Below are 19,387 nucleotides of genomic sequence, written 5' to 3'. Positions count from 1 at the left end.
TCGCCTTTAGTGTAGTCCCACTTTAACATTACTATCCTATTCATTTACCTGGCTTCATATCCCTTCCTTAGGCTTCTTATGCCAATCCTAATTCCTTGCACAGCCAGCCTCTGTCCCTCCTCCTCTCCCTCCTTCTCATTTCTCATCTCAGCTTTTTCACTCCTCTACTTTGGCTTCATGCCAACCTCCCTGCCCTTCTGTTACACTTTATCCCTTTTTCCCACTTAACTCAAAATCCTGTCCTCCCTTGTTGAATCTCAGTGGGTTGTTTTCCTCACCGTGTCACTCTTTAATTCTCTTTGTTTAGTCTGCCCCTACCTATGGCCTGGCTCCTTGCCAAATCTCTCTTCTTCTTCTCTTACACTTCACTTATGTTGATAATTCCAAATCTCAGCATTTTATCCATGCTCTGTTCTATTTTTCCGCTCTACTCTTTCTTCTCTATTGCTAGTCTTGTTCCCTTGACCTCCTTTTCCTATCTGTTCCACTTTGCTGATTGCAGGTTGTTAAAATCTTCTCAAACAGGAAAAATACCTTCCTCCTCTCTTCTGTATTAAGAAGAGGAGATCTGTAACAAGCTTCAGATGTCATTTCCTGTGTCTGGAGCAGTACCATAGATCAGACCTGCAATTGCGGAGGAAATGCTGCTTAGCCTCTGAAAGATACTGCTGCTCGGGATTTACACATATCTGTTGAATATGGCTAGTCTGGCTAGTCTGAAGTTACAGAAATTTCACCACAGAATTCATCATCATCATCATCTAGACTACTTCCCTGATCTTTTTTTTTGTTTCGTTTTGTTGCAAATTTTTGAGATATCCAAGTTTTCATCTATCTAACAGACACTGATACTAGTTAGACTAACATTTAGGCCAACAGTAGATTATGCTAACAAAGGTGAGATCTTTGATTTATCTGTTATCTTAAAGCTCTCTTATAAACATGTGATGGCTTTTAACTTGGCTTCAGAGGTTTGAAACTTGGCTAAATTTTGACAGTTTTCCAAAGTGACAACAAAAGAATATCCTCAACCCACATAAATTTGTCTTCTGCCTAATATGAAGACTTCAAATCATGCAAACATTGGAGCTTATAGTAGAAGAGCTCCTCAGGATTGAGCAATATATTTTCCCATATTTTCATTTTTGGTTGATTCATCTATCTATTTTTTTAGAAGTTGAAACACGAGCACATACATGCAGCAATCCTAGCAAAGTGGCTAGCAAAAATCACACAGGGAGATAAATACCCAATCTTCTAGCCTAGTGAAGTTAAGTTTAGCATACTTAAAAGCAACTGGAAACATGTTATTGTGAATGCAGATGTAAGCTATCTTACTCAGTGATGAAGCTTCTAGACCACTTATAATTTTGGTATAACCAGTGTTATTTCATGTGTTCTGCCTATTGTTCACCTGTGAATAAACACCTTAAAGATTAAACAGCTTAAAGATTAAAATAATGCTTGGGAATTTCATTATATGTCACACAATATCATGAGATTTGTGTTCCGAGGTAATACTAATTTTCATCTAAGGCTGTCAATCCACTTGTGTACTATTATTATATGGCTGTGTTTCAGTCTTGATAAGAATATGGGACCACATCCAGAGAAAGTGGAGTGGGAATCTGAATAGTGGCAGCAGATGGGATGCTGATGCAGGAGCTGAGTAAGGAGCTTTTAGTCAAGGACTGAAGTAAGGATATCAGGAAGGAAAGGAAAAAAGGATTTGACTCAAAAAAGGAGTGATGGCACCAAGAAAAAGATAGAAGGTTAGGGAGATAGATGGAAGTACATGTAGAGAGCTGGGAGGATTTAGCAATTTAACAAGATATAGGGAATAGGGAGAGAGGGCTTGAGGAATCAAGAACGGGGTGGCAGAAATGAACAAAAATTTGATGGTGAACCAGATCACAAAGAGGCAAGGTAATGTCTGACTTAGAAAGAGAGGTATGGAGAGAAGTGCTGGGTTTGACAAGGAAGAAGAGTGAGGGATAGAAGGAATTTACTGTTGCAAGTGCATGCAAATTAGATGATACATATTCATTGCTATGCACACCAGTCCATTAGCATAAAACCTCCAGGTCTCTGAATTTGCAGATCTGGCAGGTATCTCCCCAGTCACAGAGAAGGGAAAAATGCTGTGAGCTAGTGGCACTAAGGTTTGGATAGTAATTCGAGAGTGCAAAGCTCAGCCTGAGCCTGCAGCTCATCCTTTGCAGGTGCTGGCACAGATGTAGCATCCTGTAAACTGCTTCAGAAGAAAATACTAGACCGGAAAGGAAAGGAAAGGGAGACATTTTTCACAAGCATTCATTTTGCTCTTGAGCTACATCACTAGCAGTAAAACATGTGGCTTAAGAGCAGCTTGAAGCTGCCTTTGCAGCCTCAAGTGTATAGGGAGATTCCTGAGGAATTTCAATCACTACTGCTCATCTCATATTTCCTATGCTGCCACTGCAGTGTCATCTTATCTGTGGCAACAGGCCTCACAGTCTGTCAGCTGGCCAACATTTGTGCACCTAAGCCTGTGGTTTATGAAACTGTACTTGACTTTCTTAGCTAAACCTTTATGTGCGATGGAATTTACTCATCTCCCTTTAATTTTGGCAGAGTGGAATTGTATTTGAAGGCTGTGTAATGTGCCTTGAGTAGTTTACCTATTTATGCAGCTTTTTTTCTCCTATAGCTTTTTGGTTTCGGTATTGCACTCCCTAATTCATTAGCTTTAAAGAGTGGTTCAGCTCCAGTCTTCCTCCTGTCAGTGTTTTCTTTGTTCATATATGTATATATATTTCTATTTCCTTAGATTATAAACATTGCTGCCATTAGTGTGGGTCACATTTCATTTCCTTGTAACATTTCCTTTGAGGACTAAAGCTTAAGTTTGCAGTAGGAAGGCTGTATTTTTTAACAGTGTGAGCTCTTTATCTCCAGCCAGTGTGCAAATGTGAAGCAGAGTTTGTGTGTCCTTATCTACATTATTAGAGGGTGCTCATCTGATCCTTCCATAAATGCACATCTCAGAGTGAGATATGACATTTGGGTGCAAGGAAATTTATATGCTGACGTAGAGTTTTCTTTTTTACCAACCAAAAAAAAAAAAAAAAAAAGAAAAAAGAAAAGAGAGAGAAAGGAAGACACCTCCTGTAGGAAGTCGTCTCACAAACTCAGGTCAGTGTTCACTATACCTGCATGGTATAACTAGTCCAAGCAGATAGAAATTAGCTACTGATAATTCTGTCAAAGCTCTTTCACACTGAGCTTTTTCCAAGGCTAGTTGCTGGATGAATTTTTCATAAGGATGACAGAAAGAGCCTTCTATGTTTTTTTCAAAAAATAGTTTCTCTGTTTCCCTCTACCTCTTATTACAGTTGTTGAAAGACTAGTATATGGCTAATAAAACATTGATTAGTCTTGACTGGGTTCTCCCGGCAATTTGATTTCCCAGTCAGAACAATAACATGCCAAGTTGACTTCTCTAAAAGAAAAGCTCAGATTAGCATCTTCTTAAATTTAGATCAAACTCAGGAAAATAATGATTTTAATCACTTGCTATTTGGGGGAAAATACAGTTCTGTTGGTTTTACCGTAGTAGTCTGTTTGCACATCTGATCGTGTTTTCTGTCTTGTTTAGCTCAACACTGAGCATTTGCAAATGTGCGCGCACACACACACACACACATGCACAAAGCTTTTCTTTAATCTGATTAATGTGAAGGTGTGATTATTATAATCTTTCTTAACACCTTTCATCAAGAATTTCTTGTGTCCATAAATATTCAAATTTGTAAATATTTACTAACAGATTGATTCAGATGGAGGAAAAAATGGTCTGCTTTGGAAAAGTCATAGATGACCTCTGCTATGTTAAAGTGTATGTGATGATGCTGGAAAGGAATTTAGGGAAGTTAAATTTGACTGAACTTTATGACTGTAGAGTACAATCACTGTTGAAATACTGCCTTACTTAATATATTTTTTTCTCCTCTGACACTGGCAACTTTCAAACAAAAGGCCTGTGTTACCATAGCAATGAAGATATTAATGGACAGTAAAATTTTGGAGACTAACATGATTCCAGCTGTGCTGTTTTTCTATGGTAAATGATACTGAGTATCTGTTTACCACTTCTTTTATCACATTAGCTTTTGCTGTTTTGCTAATATGGAAAGATAAGCCATGACCGAAGCAATGAAAATAGATGAGTGCTTTGCATACCAAGGACTGAGAGAGGACACTTTTCCCTTTAGGGTAAAAACCATTATATGTCTATTTCTGTATTCTGCCTCTAGAGATAATTATGTCAGCAGTGAAACCGTTATTTTAAATGTGACCACCCTAGTGTACCTTTAAAATTGACCCACAGTCGAGGACCACAGCCCCCAGCTTGGCGGCAGAGAGCCAAGCTGCTTGTGAGATGGCTCCAAATCCGCTGGAGTTCAGAGCTCAGGTCTAAAAGGCTGCACTATAAATAGTGGCGTCTCAGAGGCTGCTCTGCAGAAAAGAGACAGAGAGCAGATAGCAAAGAACCAGGCTACAGGTCTTGTCCAAGACTGCCAAGGAAGCGCCTGGGCAGGTTGTCCATGCTGAGGAGCCTCATGTGGGCACACTGCCAGCAGCAGCCAAGCCAGCTCCCTTGGAGGGGGCTCTAATGGGTCCACAGGAGCTGCTGAGAGGCAGTGAAGGCAATGAGAACCTAAAGCCTGTGAGAAAACAGCATTCATATTAGCTGTCGTGGGAAAAACACTACCTTTCAGAGGCTTATTCCTTGTCTCATTAATTTGATGATTGATTTGTGTGCTGAGGGTTTTATATTTGGGAGAAGAGAGAAGGAGGGAGTCTGTTTATGTAGTTGACTTTCATTATGCACCAGAGCCATGAGTTTCATTCATTCCTAACAGGAAAATCTACTAAAGAATCAGAACAATGTTTCAGTATGGTTTTCAGTTGCTATAAGAGATGTTTCATTTTTGATTAACTATGACATTAACATATATCCATGCAAATATCAAGGTTTCTGAAGCTTCCCCTAAAACATAAACACAGATCCTATGCTACTATAAATAATACCTCTTCTATAAGAAGCTGGAGAAAACTTGGAAAGAAACCTCAAGTAGGCTTTATAGTAGCTTTCCAACTTTATTCCTGTAATAGATATTATCAAGTCATCCTGTATAATTCCAGCTTACGTATGTATCAACAGATTTGTTATCATCTCAGGCATGAAGAAGCTGGGATTTTCTCTGCATTAGCTTCAGAACGGTAGTGACCAAACTGCTTCTCTGCTTTGTAAGCACCACATCAGAACTAGTTGTGAATGGAGATTAACAATGTAATTTTGCAGATGTTATGAAGAATTTCTTATTAGTGTGAGAAATCACTTGGAAAAAAGCACAGAAATAATAATTTTCAAATGCATTAATGAAGGCCATTGTCGCAAACTGATGATGTGAGGTTGGAACTGGAGTCTGAATGCTGATAAAATGGGAATAAGTAAGACAAGGAGCATCTCTGGAAGCCTTTTAAAAATGAGGAGAAGAGGTATATACTTTGCAGAGAAAAGAAGAAACCAGTGGACAGTGTAAAGGACTTTCAGATTAAAGAAGTGAGATAGCGAAATACTCCTTGCAGCAGCATTCTCAATGGTCGGAGGGCAAGACATCTGGGAAGAGGTGTTAGAGAGAGAGGGAAAAATTGTAATTTGGACAGAACACCTAGACGGTGGAGATAGAGCTGTGCTTTATTTGTACAGCAAAGGTTTGTATTTTGTGAAGGAGATTACTCAGAAATAAGTCTTGAAAAGAAAAAAGAAGAGTCTAAGAGGTTTCCTGGACACTGACTAATAATTAGGGGGATAGGGGAGAAGCAGGATAAGTGACATTTTGTAAGCGTATGTTTTAAATAATTGCTATTACTATATTTCTGCACATGAGCCATCCCGTATTCATTCCTTTGTGTATACTGACTGGCAAAGAGAACACTGGAAAATAAGAATTAAAATATATCTTCTTTGCACATTAACAGTTTTCCGGCATTTTATCCTTAGGATCTACAATGCTACATTAGATACTATAATTTCTCTTGAAATAGTCGTATCTGCTTTATTAGTAGCTGTTTCTACAATTTAAATGCCTATGTATAGCAGTAATTTGCTGTAATTGTTTTAGAAACATTTCCATTGTTAGGCACAGTTCTGAAGATACGTGACAGCTGGATTTTAACTGACTTCTAAAACATGTAAACAAATTGAGTTTAAAACTGACATAGACAGACTCCTGTATACAAGAGCAGGTAACTGAAATTAGCAGTGACCTGAATATCTTAGTCTTGGTGATGTTCATCCAGGATTTCCAGCTTGAATTATTTCTTTGACAGCAGGAAGCATTGACATTACAGCATGGAGGAGACCTCTTGTGGCATAAATCTAAGACTTCGGTTACCCAAAAACCTCTCTATTGTTACTAAATGGAAAGAGTACTGAAAAACCTGCTTTGATGCAACTACTGCCACTTTTCAGAGCTGCTGTTAACAAGATTATGCAATTGCTGCTGAGTTAGTCTGCTCAATGAATAAGCATGTTCTATTTTTTTTCATAATGAAAAAACAGAGATATATGTGCTGAGGCTTCTAAGTTGAAAGCAGGGCTAATTGGATTTGGAAATAAAGCCGTCATGGCTTCCTCCCCACTTCCACAGTCTGCTGAATTCTCTGCTGTTATTGCCAGAATGGAAAGTCTGCATTAACAAGCTGAGGAACTCAAGATCTTTCTTACTTTTATAGAAATCTGCAACATATTTTCTGTTTTATGTCACTAGAGGGTGGTTGGGTTTTTTTGGGGGGTTGGTTCTGTATTTAAATAGTGCTTGCTTTGTGTGGTGTTTTTGGATAAATTGCCTCCTGTCTATTGAATTCATATTGAATTTTTATATTTATTTTGCAGTGTTTTCCTTCATTCATAGCATTTATTTATTTATTTAAACTGTCTTCTTGTTTTCGTGCCAAATTGCTATCCAATCCCTACTGCTTTCCAATCCATGTCCCATTTTTCTTTTACTCTCTTCTTTTGCTCTGAAGAATCCTTTCTTTGTCTCACAGCTTATTTTCCGCTGTGCTCATCCTCGCTTTCCCTGCGGTGTCCAAATGTAATCCAAATGTCCAAATGTAATCACATTTATATTGTAAATTCTGTTTTCTTTAGTATATTTTGCAAAGTGCAAAAACATTTTTTTCCTTTTGTTTAGTTTTCAGCTCACATTCTAAATGTGTTTTTTCTTTTTTTTTTCATTTTCTTACTTTTTTCTGACCAAAGAATTTATCAAAGTAGGCATTGCTGCAGTCTTTGATGGAGAATATCTCAAGAGACTTCAGTGCAGTAATAGAAAAGCTTGCTAAAACAGTTGCTTGCAGCATTCTTGCAGGAATTGAAAAATATGTTACATTTTGTCATTGATGATATACTACTATTTAATTGCTGCCATCGCTAATAGATTAAATAGATTTGGTAAACGTAAGATAGATGTCCCAATTTCTACTAGCTACAGAGACAGATTTCTGTCCATAGTGGCTGTGAATCAATCCCCTTTGGCAATGATACTACACATTTGGTGAATTAGTTAGGTGTAAAGAAATGTTTATGATCTAAGACATGATGATGATGAAGGGCTAATTTTTTCTGTGTTGATATGGATCTGTTTGCATCTGTGAGGGTGGAGGAAGACTTCTGGGGAGTAAGATATGCTGAGGATACAGTGAAATCATTGGAAAACTGGATATTACTGTGCCTGTTGTGAATTGTACAGTACCTGTGTGTAGTAGCTGCAGCAGCTGGAATTTTGGAGGTATCTCTTGTAGTTTATTATATGATTCCAACCAATGCAGGAGAGAGAATAAACTGAATGATGACTGCGGTACTTCTGTCCTACTTTTGCCTGTTCAAAAACTTCTATTTTTGCCCATTTTTAGACAAATCTGGTGAAGCTGCTTTTGACGCGCTGGGCAAATCCCAATCTTCTTAACTGCAATAATGAAAAGCCTTCAGGTTGGTGAAAATCCAAACACATTTTGCATGCACTGATTGTTGTAAGACTGTCTTCTTTCCTTCTTGTTTGCTTCGTCACACATACAAGTGCACACATGCACATATGTATGTGTATATATGTAACATAAATATATATGCACAGTGTATATAATGTAGACAGTTACATACACATATGAACATGTCCTTATATGATTTTTGTATGGTGTTGAGAACTGCTAGTCATAATCACACAAGATGTCCTACTAAATGATGGCATTTACTTACAATTTTACTCCTCATTTACTCTCAGTTGTTTTTTCTCCCTCGTGGGTTCTTCAGTGCATTTGCAGTAGCTGCATTTACACTTTTTTGATGACTTTTGTCTAATTTTCCCCTCCCTGTCTTGACTGATGATATCACATGGCTGCATGCAGCTATAAATCAGAATCCCTGTAGCTGCTAAATAAACACAAATTCAACATTCAATTTTCAAATTTAATATGCACTGTTCACGTAGTAGAATGCATCTTCTTAGTTCGCAAAGTGAAAGAGAACTTAAGCACCAGCTTTAAAGGAAATAGAATCATGGACTATCATCTGGCCTCCGATAATCAAAGCACAACTAACATCAGTGATGCTAGATCGGTTGGAGAGAAAAACAGATGCTTATGCAACTTTCCAGGCCTAGGATAAAGTGAAGAAGGAACCTAGGAATGCAGAAGATTGAACAATGTTTCTGTCCGATTAGGAGGAGAAAATCTCTTTGTGTAAAAAACTAAAATATGTTTTGTTTCAAAATAATGTGTCATCTAAAAATACTCTTCTATGAAACTGCACAACACAACCTCAGGAAAGTTCTTTGTGGTTAGACAGATGCCAATTTGTATTTGGGTAAAAGACTGCGGACCAAACTGAGAACGGTCCACATGTATTTAACACAGTCAAGTTAACTGTATGGAAACAGATTTTATCACTTGTGTGTGTGCAATAAGTATATGTGAGTTTTGAAGTTTTGTAAATGATAACTTAATTTCATACTTAACGTACCTTGCCTTTGCTTTGTTCCCTAGTAATTTCAACTATTATTTTATGTTCAATATTAGAGCAATTCTTTCCATTTTAACAAAATGGTTATCAGACAGCTGCTTAATGTAATCTAGAGATTTGAATCGAAAGGAGTTTTTCTGCACTATTTTCTTTGGTGTCATATCTTGCTATTCCAATGTCTTAGATATTGCAGCTTCCGAGTTTATTGAGGAAATGCTTCTAAAGGCGGAAATTGTCTGGGAGGAAAAAATGAAAGATCCTTTATCTATTTCTACTTTATCTCAAGAAGAACCATATGAAGAGATCATCCACGATCTGCCCACGCTGTCCAATAAACTGTAAGTGTTTCTTGTTAAAAGTGACAAACTGAGGCAGATTATTGTTTGAATTCTGTTTGATGGGTCACAGAAGTCTTCCATTTTGGAAATTTTCTGAATAGTCTTTTGTGTTTGCATTTTTGTCAACTTCAATTTTATACATACAAACTATGAACAATATAATACATTGTTGTAATTGCCAGTAAAAATAACCAGGGCTGCCTTAGCAGAATTATTACAGGTTAATACTCGAGACCCAATCATCACAAGGTAGCTAGGAATAACTTAGTAAAACTACCATTGTTGATGAGAGAAGCACGGACAAGTCCTAAACTAAAAATAATAGAAGCAATAACAGATAAAATGATACAGCTCCAGACTGTTACAGATTCATAGTTAGATTTGTACTGTGTAAAGTTCAGGTGGAATCAAGCAGAATTCAGCAGCGTGATCTTAGATTTCAGTATTGAATTGAATATAGAGTCCATTTGTATCGTAATCTTTAAATTTTGACCTTTTCCTATATTTTTACAAATCTTAAGACTGTTGTGGTATGTCAACAGAAGAGGAAGCTGCATATGAAGTAGTAACAGTAGTTTTATGGTAGTGCAGGACAGATTGGTTTCTTACATTCTCATTTCCAGATATTATGGTCTGTGAGAATTTTAAAGGGTGAAGATAATTTCTTCGTATAGTATGCAGTTGCTGTGTAATTGAAACATGTTGGCTGTGTAAGCTTGTGAAATATTGTCATTAATTTTTCTGTGTTGACCACCAAAGCATACTTCAGAAGCAAATTAAACAAAACAAAAACAAACAAAAAACAAACAAAAAAACAGATTATTTATGGAGAGATGGAGAACATGTACTTTCTTTTATTTCATAATAGTCACAATTTATGGTCTATGAAGAGTATCTGCAATACATTAAAATCTGGAAGAAATTAGTAATTGTCATGAAATGGTTAATCCATTGAATTCAGAACTCCATAGGATATATTTATATATAGTAATATTTGCATATTTCATGCATATTTGTGCACCCAGAATATTGTTTCAGCTGAGTGATTGGTAGTCACACTAATGTGCATACCTGGATTTTGGACATAATTGCTTATGAAATTATTAATTTCTTATGCTTTTTAATTGTTTATGAAATAAACAGCCTTCTAGTCTAATCTACTGTTTGAATATCCTGAGTCATGCTCTTGAAAATTATGTGTTTGTCCACAGTCTCAAGATAAGTCAGAAGTTTGAATTTTAAGATGTAAAACCAAGGCTTTACATTCCCAGACATAAAGAAAACCAATTTATCATTATTACTAAACAGTCAAATATCAGAAGTAGAATCGCATGTGACATTATAATGATACCTATCAAATGAGTTATTCTTAAAGGTTGTAGAGACATTGGTAGCTGCTTTGTTGCTCTTGACCATTAGATTCATTTCCAGTGTCTCATATTCTGGAACTTTGCACTAGAGACTATTCTTTACGTTCAAACCCATCAACTTGTGAAATAAATGATTGGGGCACAGTAGAAGTGCCCTAAGAATCTTCTCTCCTTACCCTTTCCTTCCTGAAATGTAAATGAGGAGAGCTACTTTTTGTGAAGTTTCTAAACAGTTACCCTTCAGATGTCAATAATACAAAGCTGCTGTGAGTCATGAACTTCATCAGAAGTCTTAGAAAAGGAAAGTCTCTTGAATGGGAAAATGAAGGGAACAAATTTATGTGTGGAAATTGACTGAGCATCCTCTGTAGGATCTGTTGGCAGTTTAGTCCCAAGCATGCAGTTGTAGCTGATTTGGTTGTGCTCAAGCAGCCTATGTGAGAATGCAGAAATAGGTCAAACTAAAGGTCTGTTTTACTCAGCACACTGACTTCAGCAGTGCTCCATTGCAAATCCATGAAGGGAAAATACAAGGCTATGGTAGGCTTGAAGTATCAAAGACCTTGCTAGCAATTTCTCTGACATGGAAGAGCTCTTAGAAGGCAGAAAATTGGTGCCTTTGGCCTGTTCATGACCCAGTTGTGACTATGTGGAAAATGTGGAAAACTGTGGATAATCCATACAATGTCCATATATTTCCAGTTTGTTTAGAAGCAATATACCTAATCTTACTTTATAGTCACCTGAAAATCAAATTTTCAAACAAGTCTCCTCAGCTCTGTAGTAGTAAGCTTGTTCAACACTGAAAAACAAAACCTGACATCCACTTAAGTTATATTGAATGATCTATCCTCTAGAGTGCCTATTTTTCTCAGCTAATTATGGAGGCACCTGGATGACTAAGTTCAAATAAATTCCTACCTTTCAATAGTCAATGTAAAAAGCAAAGAATTCCATTTCTCATGCTTTATTAAAGTAGCCATTAGAGAGTCATGAAATACACTAGGATGAAGATGAATCTCTTTGTGCTATACTTGCATACCAGACAGATTTTTTTTAGTACCACAAAGAGGACCACATAATAAAAGCCTACATTTGCTCTTCCTTTAGTCTGTATTGTATCCACAGTAAATGGATAATGTAGTTGACTACATTTTATGTTCTCCTTTTTGATTTAGGAGTAAGCAAAGGTTTGATTTTTACTCTCCTGATACAAGGAAGTATGTTTAGCCTGAGGTGATAGTTTTACAAGACTTGATATAACTATGTGTTGTAGCGAGATTTGACTGTAGCTGCTAAACTCCTAAAGCAGAAGAAAACAATATTCAAAAGAGGACTCAATAATGATGAACAAACAATTGTGAATAGCTTGTACTGTGTCAACAAAACCTAATTTTGGTTCTAGATTAAATTACAGTATTGATTTCTGGAAGAATACTATGGAATAGATGAACTGAAGGTCAATATTTTTACTTGGTTTTTTTTTTAAAAAAAAGAAAAAGATTAGTGGTCAGTGTGTTTTCATTATTCTAGATTATCAAGTGGACCTAGTTTGCTTTCGGCAGTTATTGAGTTCATCCACCTGAACTCCTGTTATTAAGAAGCCATAATTCCAGCATTAGATACTACCCTTTTATAGGTCTTCTCCTTGGTCTATTTGTCTATCTGATTTAGGATGGGTGGACTAGGAAGGTAATTTTCAGGAAATGCATTTTGCTCATTTCTATAATTTATATTTTAACAACATCTCATGATAAGGATTTACAAGTGTGTTTGTGATACGTCATGACTTAATGCATTGCCAGTTTATCTAAGTAAGTGTCTCTTACTTTTTTGCTAAGGTACTACTATTTGTGAATAAAAATGTGGAACCTGGCACAGTGAAATGTGTGGGCAGTGGAGTTCAAAGAGTAGGAAGCTAATTTTGTATTAGAGATCACATTGTTATATAATCAGATTGTCTTTCCTTTCTATTGCCAGTAAAAATTTCTTTGAAGGATGACCAAGTTAATTAGCTAAAGAATAGAACAACTAGTAATTAGTTATATTTCTAATAGTATAGTCAGAACAGATTCCCACACTGCATTGGCAAAAACAATTGTACTAGAAAACATTAATAGCTTATAGTTCAGGAAATAAAATGGCTCTATCATTTTAAGGTAAGTTTAGGTTTGTGATATGGCTTGAATGATCACCACAACAAATTGAGTTTAGTATATGTGTTTGTAGAACCTTTTTAGGTGAATTTTACCCTAAGTTCACAAATAGTCCAGTAGTCTGGGTAGTATTAACTTCTAACATATTTGGAACTCATTCTCAAACTATTGCCAACTTAGTCATGTTGTGTGTTTGACAATATGTATTTAAGCAAGTAATAGGTTCAAAATCAATGGAAGAATGTAAAAGCATAGATGAATATGTGAGAGTCAACAGCAGAAAAGAGATTACATTTTTCTTTTTCTTACAAAGCATTTCCATTTATAACCATTTATGCAGCAACTTACGTTTCAATTATTCTAGTGTTTTAGAACATTCTTCTAGTGTTTCATCCATTTATAAGTCTTCTTTGTGGAACTTTAAAAAGTTTTTAGACTGAAGTTTCAGACTTTTTACAGTTTACAGAGGTTGACTGGCTTATGATTTGTTTGGAGGATCTCAGAGTTGTCTATGGAAGGATCATAGTAACAGTACTGAGAAGTTACAGCTCTCCAACAGAAACTGTACAGAGTCTGTCTTGATGTAAAGTTTTCTATAACTCCATCTCCATTACCTAAAACAACAACAAAAAAAAGTTAATTATGCATATGATGGCTTATACACCAAAAAATTTAAGGGACTATTCCTCCATATAACATGCTAGATTTTTTGCCAGTTATATATGCCAGTGTATGCAACAATCCTTCCTTGTTCAAATAAGATTACCCTAGATAACTCCTCCTCTTGTCTATTATGCAACATCATTTTGGATCAAGCCTCCCTTTGTGATTAATTATCTATTAATTATCATTGAAGATGACAGTTCATGCTAATTCACTTGCTTGCATTAACATAAAATCTTCTTTCACACTGTCCTGCAATTTTCTTGACTTCATCTTGTGACTAGTAGAAATGTATATGAATGTTGAATCTAAGAAGCCACTCTGTTCCCTGGAAACATTTTATTTCAGTTTGTTTGGTTTTTCATGGTGTCTTCTTGAACCTAAGTCAAAATGAATTATTTGAGTGATCTTAATCTGTTTTTTCTGTCTTCTAATTGTTCATATTTTTGTTATAATATGAATTATATACTAACATTTTTATCGCTTAAAATCCTGTTAATGTCTCACAAGTGCACATAGGTCATATAATATTCTTCTATACATTAGTACTTACCACACTTCTTGTTTAAGTCATATTCTGTGGTTTACTGCTATTCATATGTATTAATGCTTCCCATTGAATGTGTTTGTTCTACATTTCATACATTGTTCTCCTTTTAAGTTCAAAATGCCTCTGTGGAAACAGTAGACATTTTTTTTCCCCCACACTTTGGTGTCCTCTATAACCTACTTCTCTTCTACAACACTTTAAAAGTTTATTTTTTATCTAGCTATGCTGAGGAGTTTACAGCCAAATTTTAAAAACAGTGTTTCTAAAGCGTGTTGTGGAATCAGCACAAAAGTGGTAAGAATAAACAGTAAAAGTTAAATTTCATAGCAAAACCCCCAAATCCTGGTTCTTCTCAATTTAGAAGAGGCATCTTATGAATACTAAAAAGCTGTAAGTGACAATGCTAACATTTTTAATGTTTGATTTCATTTGACTTACGATATTTTAAAATTTTTTCTTCAGTTGTGGTTAAATATAAAAATAATTTAGTCTGAAGGAATTTGAGCAGTTTTGGAGAACAGCAAAAGACTATTGAAAAGAAAGTGGTGTATAATTATGTTTTGTCAATTCTAATTTTGGGAAAATGTGAAATAGTGCCAGTTAGTTCTGCTTCAGGGTATCAAAGCTAATTTATTTTTTCTATATCCTAGTCAATGGTATCTTATATTGTATGATATCTAAAAATTGCCAAGCTTCATGAAAAGAGTTGGATAATGACTTTTCTGTTCTATAGCCCAAATCAAAGGGCAAAAATAGTTGACACTTGGGTCTTTTGGTTGTGTGATTTTGGTAAATAAATTTATGACAAAATCACTGTGGATCAATCAAAACAGTACATTAAAAAATTAATTTCACTGGTGTCCCACTAGACATTTTAATGTAAAATGTGTTAAGCACAACATCATTAGAAAATAAAATGTCAACCTTTCATTACAAAATATTGAAATCAATTATTTTGATATTTGCAAAACATTTTTTCTGTCTTTACAAATCCAAACTCCATCATAACTGATGGGATTTCATCAAAACCAGTTTTGCTGCTATGACTTTTTTCTAATGGAAAGCTATTTTGACACTGGTTTGCGAACGGATTCTGCTTAGGAGGTATTTTGCCTCTGTTTAGTACTGCACCTTTCTACAGGTAGGCCCACACTTCATTTTTGTTTCCACTAGCAGTTCTTAACCTGAGTTGAAGTCAACATTAGCTGTGAGTCCTGCTTCATTTCATCTGAGTAAACTTGAGTGTTTATATTTCAGTATATACTATATACTTGAGTGTATGTATCTAGTTCTGGCTTTATTATAACCAGTGGTGAGACTCACATAACCTAGAGTAAAAATGAGATTTTTTTTTTTTTAAACAGAGGTTGACATCTGGGTTCTATGCCATAGTGGAATGCACCGTTCCCATATTCCCACACTGAGTCCACAGTTCCTGTCAAAGAAAGTGTGCGTGCATTCTGGCAAGCAGCTGCCATGAGGCTGTCTCATTTGCACGCTCAGAGGTCAGAAGATTATTTCTGAGATCTTTGTGGACTCAGCTCCTGGAGTTAATTCCTTCCTGGTTCCCATGGATGTACAGCACAGCCAAGATCATCTAAGATTTTGGCATTGCTGTCTTTTCAAAAGTGTCGTATGATCTGAAGCATCAGTAGGGAAAGCATCTCCATATGCAGACTGCGTATGTGCGTTTGTGTATGTGTGTGCGCTGTTTTTTTTTACCATATCACAAAATCAAAGCAGCTTTTCTTCTAAATAAAACATAACTTGTATAGTGACTTTTATTTTTTAAAAAAATTTGAATTTTGAATGTTTAAACTGCAATGCTAGTATCTATATTGAATTATTTTAAAATATATTACTTTTAAAAATACTATTGTGCAAGTTAATTATGCATTTGAAATTCAATTTATAAATTGCCTATTAATTTGGCAACTGCTGTCAAATACAAACTCATGCGTACGCTGTTTGGCTTGCTTAGTTCTGCTTTAGAACAGATATGCATAAAGGTGAATTTCAAATCAAAGTGTTTTGCTGAGACCCATGTGTGCTTGAGCACAGACCAACCTACATGAGCAGTCTTTGTTTCTTTCTTTTCCCCCCTTTTTTTTTCTCTCTCTCTACTTGTATCAGGAACTATCGTCTCAGACCTGAATTATATCTTAGTTCTGTGTTTGTGCCACCCACATTTGACAATCTTTTGTTTGTCTGACATCTTCAGGAGGAGTGTAATTGCTTTATTGATTCTCTTTGTAGCAATCCCCTGGCTTTACCGATTGCCAAGCAAGACAGTTTGCTGGAGAAAGACACCATGTTTAAAGATGCAGCTAAAGGTTTATGTAAGCAGCAATCTCAAGACAGTGCATCTGAAAATGTCGCGGTGAACGGTACAACCAAACTTGAACAGGTAACGCATGCAGTTTTTTAAATTGCTAGTTAGTGCTTAGGCCTGGAAATTGCAAATTTAATGATCAAGGAAGCCTAAGAATATAGTAATTTTTTTTTTCCCTCTCCACATGGCGGTACGATTTGCACTGTGGGAAAGAGCCTTGTCTCCTTGATCATGCCCTGCAGTCACAATCTAGGCACTGCAAAGAGTTTCCACTCTGAAAAATGAGCAGCTGCTTTCCGCCAGCGACTAGTGGCAGGTCCGGGGCTGCAGCAGTTGGGGGTGGCAGGTCACACTCTACTGATGGCTCACAACGGGGAGGGACGACTGCTAGCACTGCCCAAAGCACGCTCCGTTTACGCCTTTGGTTTACAGAGGAAGGGAATGTACCCCAAAACAAAAGGAATGACGAGGGAATATTAAGTTGCAAAGTCAGTAACTGTAAATTTAAAGATAGGAATTGCCAGATTTACAGCTGGGATGCAGTGTTAACTCCCTTTCTTGTGCTTATATGCTAGTATATAGGCATTAGTTATTCAGAGACGTTATTTTTTTCTTCATAGGATCACAACCCCATTTTGTTGGGGCGAATGTAAGAAGAGACATTTACCCTTTGTTTGAATAGTTGTAAATCTGGCATGTCCTAACTTTGAATGTTTAGAATTTAAATATTTGGAGGAGAGAAGGAGAGGGGCTTTATTTTTTGTTTTATGCATTCAAGAAACACATATTCTAGAAGTGTTAAGCCATTAAAAAAAAAAAAAAAAAAAGAAAGAAAACTACATCAGAATATGGGGCATGGAGGGTAGGGAGAGAAATGTCCATTTAAAGACATTTCTGAGAGTTTGAAAGGTACCAAAGGAGCCAGATTCTGGTTCCATTTAAACCATGTTTAGTTCAGAAGAATTGCCCACCTGCCGTGGCAGAAGCATGTGCACTCACCATGGCTTCCTCCTGAACAAGTTTCAGAGGAATGCATTAATCATGTGAGTTCGTTCAGTGAGGTCTATCCCTGAACGTCCTCAGTTCTGAAATCTCACCTAGCTCCCAGGTTCCTATTCAGTTCCTCCATCAGAAGGGACCACTTCAGATGGAGTTGACATCTATCTTGTTCTCGTTTCATACTAATTCTGGCCTTGCTGACTGTGCACTGATGTGGTGATAACATGATCAGTCTCAAAGATAAGCAATTTTGGTAAAGAATGTAAATGCTTGGAACCTTATCCGTGTTAGGAGAGACCTTCCTATAATTGACAGGGAAGAGAGAGAGAGAGAGAGAGGGGTGTTTAATTGGATTTTGCTGAAATTTTCAATTGCTTCTACATGTTTAATAGAAGTTGAAGTAGATCAGACCATATATACTTTTGTCTCGCATATTTCTGATTTGTTGCAGGCCTAGCTAAAATTTTTAAAGTTTTTGTTGTAAAGTTTTTGTTGTAGTTTTTGTTTGTCTAGACTAGATCTTTTCCTTTACGGTCCATGCAGCAAAATGAATACGAAAGTGACTGAAAGAAAAGCAGCAAATTTTTTGGTGAGAAAGAGCAGAGGTCTTCATGTGCCTCTACCATGCCCCTCCACCGTGATGTTCCTGAGCCATTTCAATGCCCTAGTGCATTTTCAAAAATGTATTTCTTCTGCTATTTCACCGTACTGCAACTTTGTGCAATAGTTACGATTCAAAGACGTGACAGTAAACAGAATTAAAGGTGAATCTCTTTTAGTCCCATTAGCTGATAAATTTCTGCAGAAGTCTCTCTTTGAAATTCTGCTGTAGATGAACAAGAAGGAATGTACGTTTTGTGGTCTTTTAGAAACAGTAAAACCAATGCAAAGCTTGCACAATATCTGCAGTTGCTGAATAAGGACTGTTGGCTCCCTTGAAAGCAAATAATTAGGAATAGTCCTATCTGAGAAGGTAGTACTAACAGGGAATATAGGTTAGGAGCATAGACCTTACTATTTCAGCTGTAACACTTTTAAATGACTGGTTACATTAAAACAGAAGAACTCATAGATTAACACAATTTCTCAGTTGAGCAGGGCTTAATTTGCTTGACCTCTTATGGAAAAAAAAAAGAAGATAAAATAACAATCACTTTGAGAAATAACAGTTTTAGTAAACTAAAGAAAGCATTATTGCCTTTACTTTTTATGTTCTTGATATGAAATCACAGAGGTCAGAGCATTGCAGGAAGGATTAAATAAGATTTTTGCTACTACAGGCAAATTCTAAAAATGTCCTTTGTAGAGATATTTAGCTGAAGTGAAGATGCTAGCTTCCCATGTTTTGTCAAGATAAAAATATGAGTACTTTTTCTTAATTATTACTTTTTAAGTGAAATAGGTGGCAACCTGGAAACTGACCTTTCTCTCATAACTGTTTCTTGCTTCAGTGTGCTCTTGCCAAATTTTTGCCGTATTTATTGGCAGTCTCAGTTTTTATGGAGCAGTAAGCTGTGGTAACCTAACCATATTGCTTTATGGTGCTTTATGGTGTTTCTTCCATTCTCTTCTCTTTTGCAATAAAGAGCTGCTGATCATGAGCTGGCCTTAAGAATCAAGAGACAGTAAAAAGTATCATAGCTGAAGCAAAGACCAAACTTTTTGGCTGCTTTTTTTTTTTTTTTTTTTTTTTTTGTTAATGTAGCAGCATTTTTTTGTTGCCGTGTGAGAAAGAGGGATTTTATTCTGTGCTGTTTGGCACACATTCTGAACTGTGGGTACATATTGTGTGTGTATATGTATGTGTAATATGCAGATCTGAATTTTCAGAGTTGATATTTCCAAATAACACATCTTATTATTGTTGTTGTTGTATGCTATTACTGTTTATTATTGAAAAGTGAAATTTTTA

The 19,387-nt window shown here is 36.2% G+C and overlaps 1 protein-coding gene across 1 annotated transcript in view; it reads left to right on the top strand.

Annotated features, from left to right (window-relative positions):
* Nucleotides 1-19,387, top strand: part of MYO16 (myosin XVI) — a 278,529-nt gene that overhangs the window by 80,864 nt on the left and 178,278 nt on the right. Inside the window, exons 7-9 of the mRNA XM_062575533.1 lie at nt 7,966-8,041; nt 9,252-9,405; nt 16,401-16,551. Of these exons, the coding sequence (XP_062431517.1) occupies nt 7,966-8,041; nt 9,252-9,405; nt 16,401-16,551 (381 nt within the window). The remainder of the gene's footprint in view (nt 1-7,965; nt 8,042-9,251; nt 9,406-16,400; nt 16,552-19,387) is intronic.

The sequence above is a fragment of the Rhea pennata genome, chromosome 1, assembly GCF_028389875.1.
Source record: "Rhea pennata isolate bPtePen1 chromosome 1, bPtePen1.pri, whole genome shotgun sequence".
Lineage (NCBI taxonomy): Eukaryota > Metazoa > Chordata > Aves > Rheiformes > Rheidae > Rhea > Rhea pennata.
The sequence above is the reverse complement of the archived record's forward strand: the minus strand, read 5'-3'. Positions and strand labels throughout refer to the sequence as shown.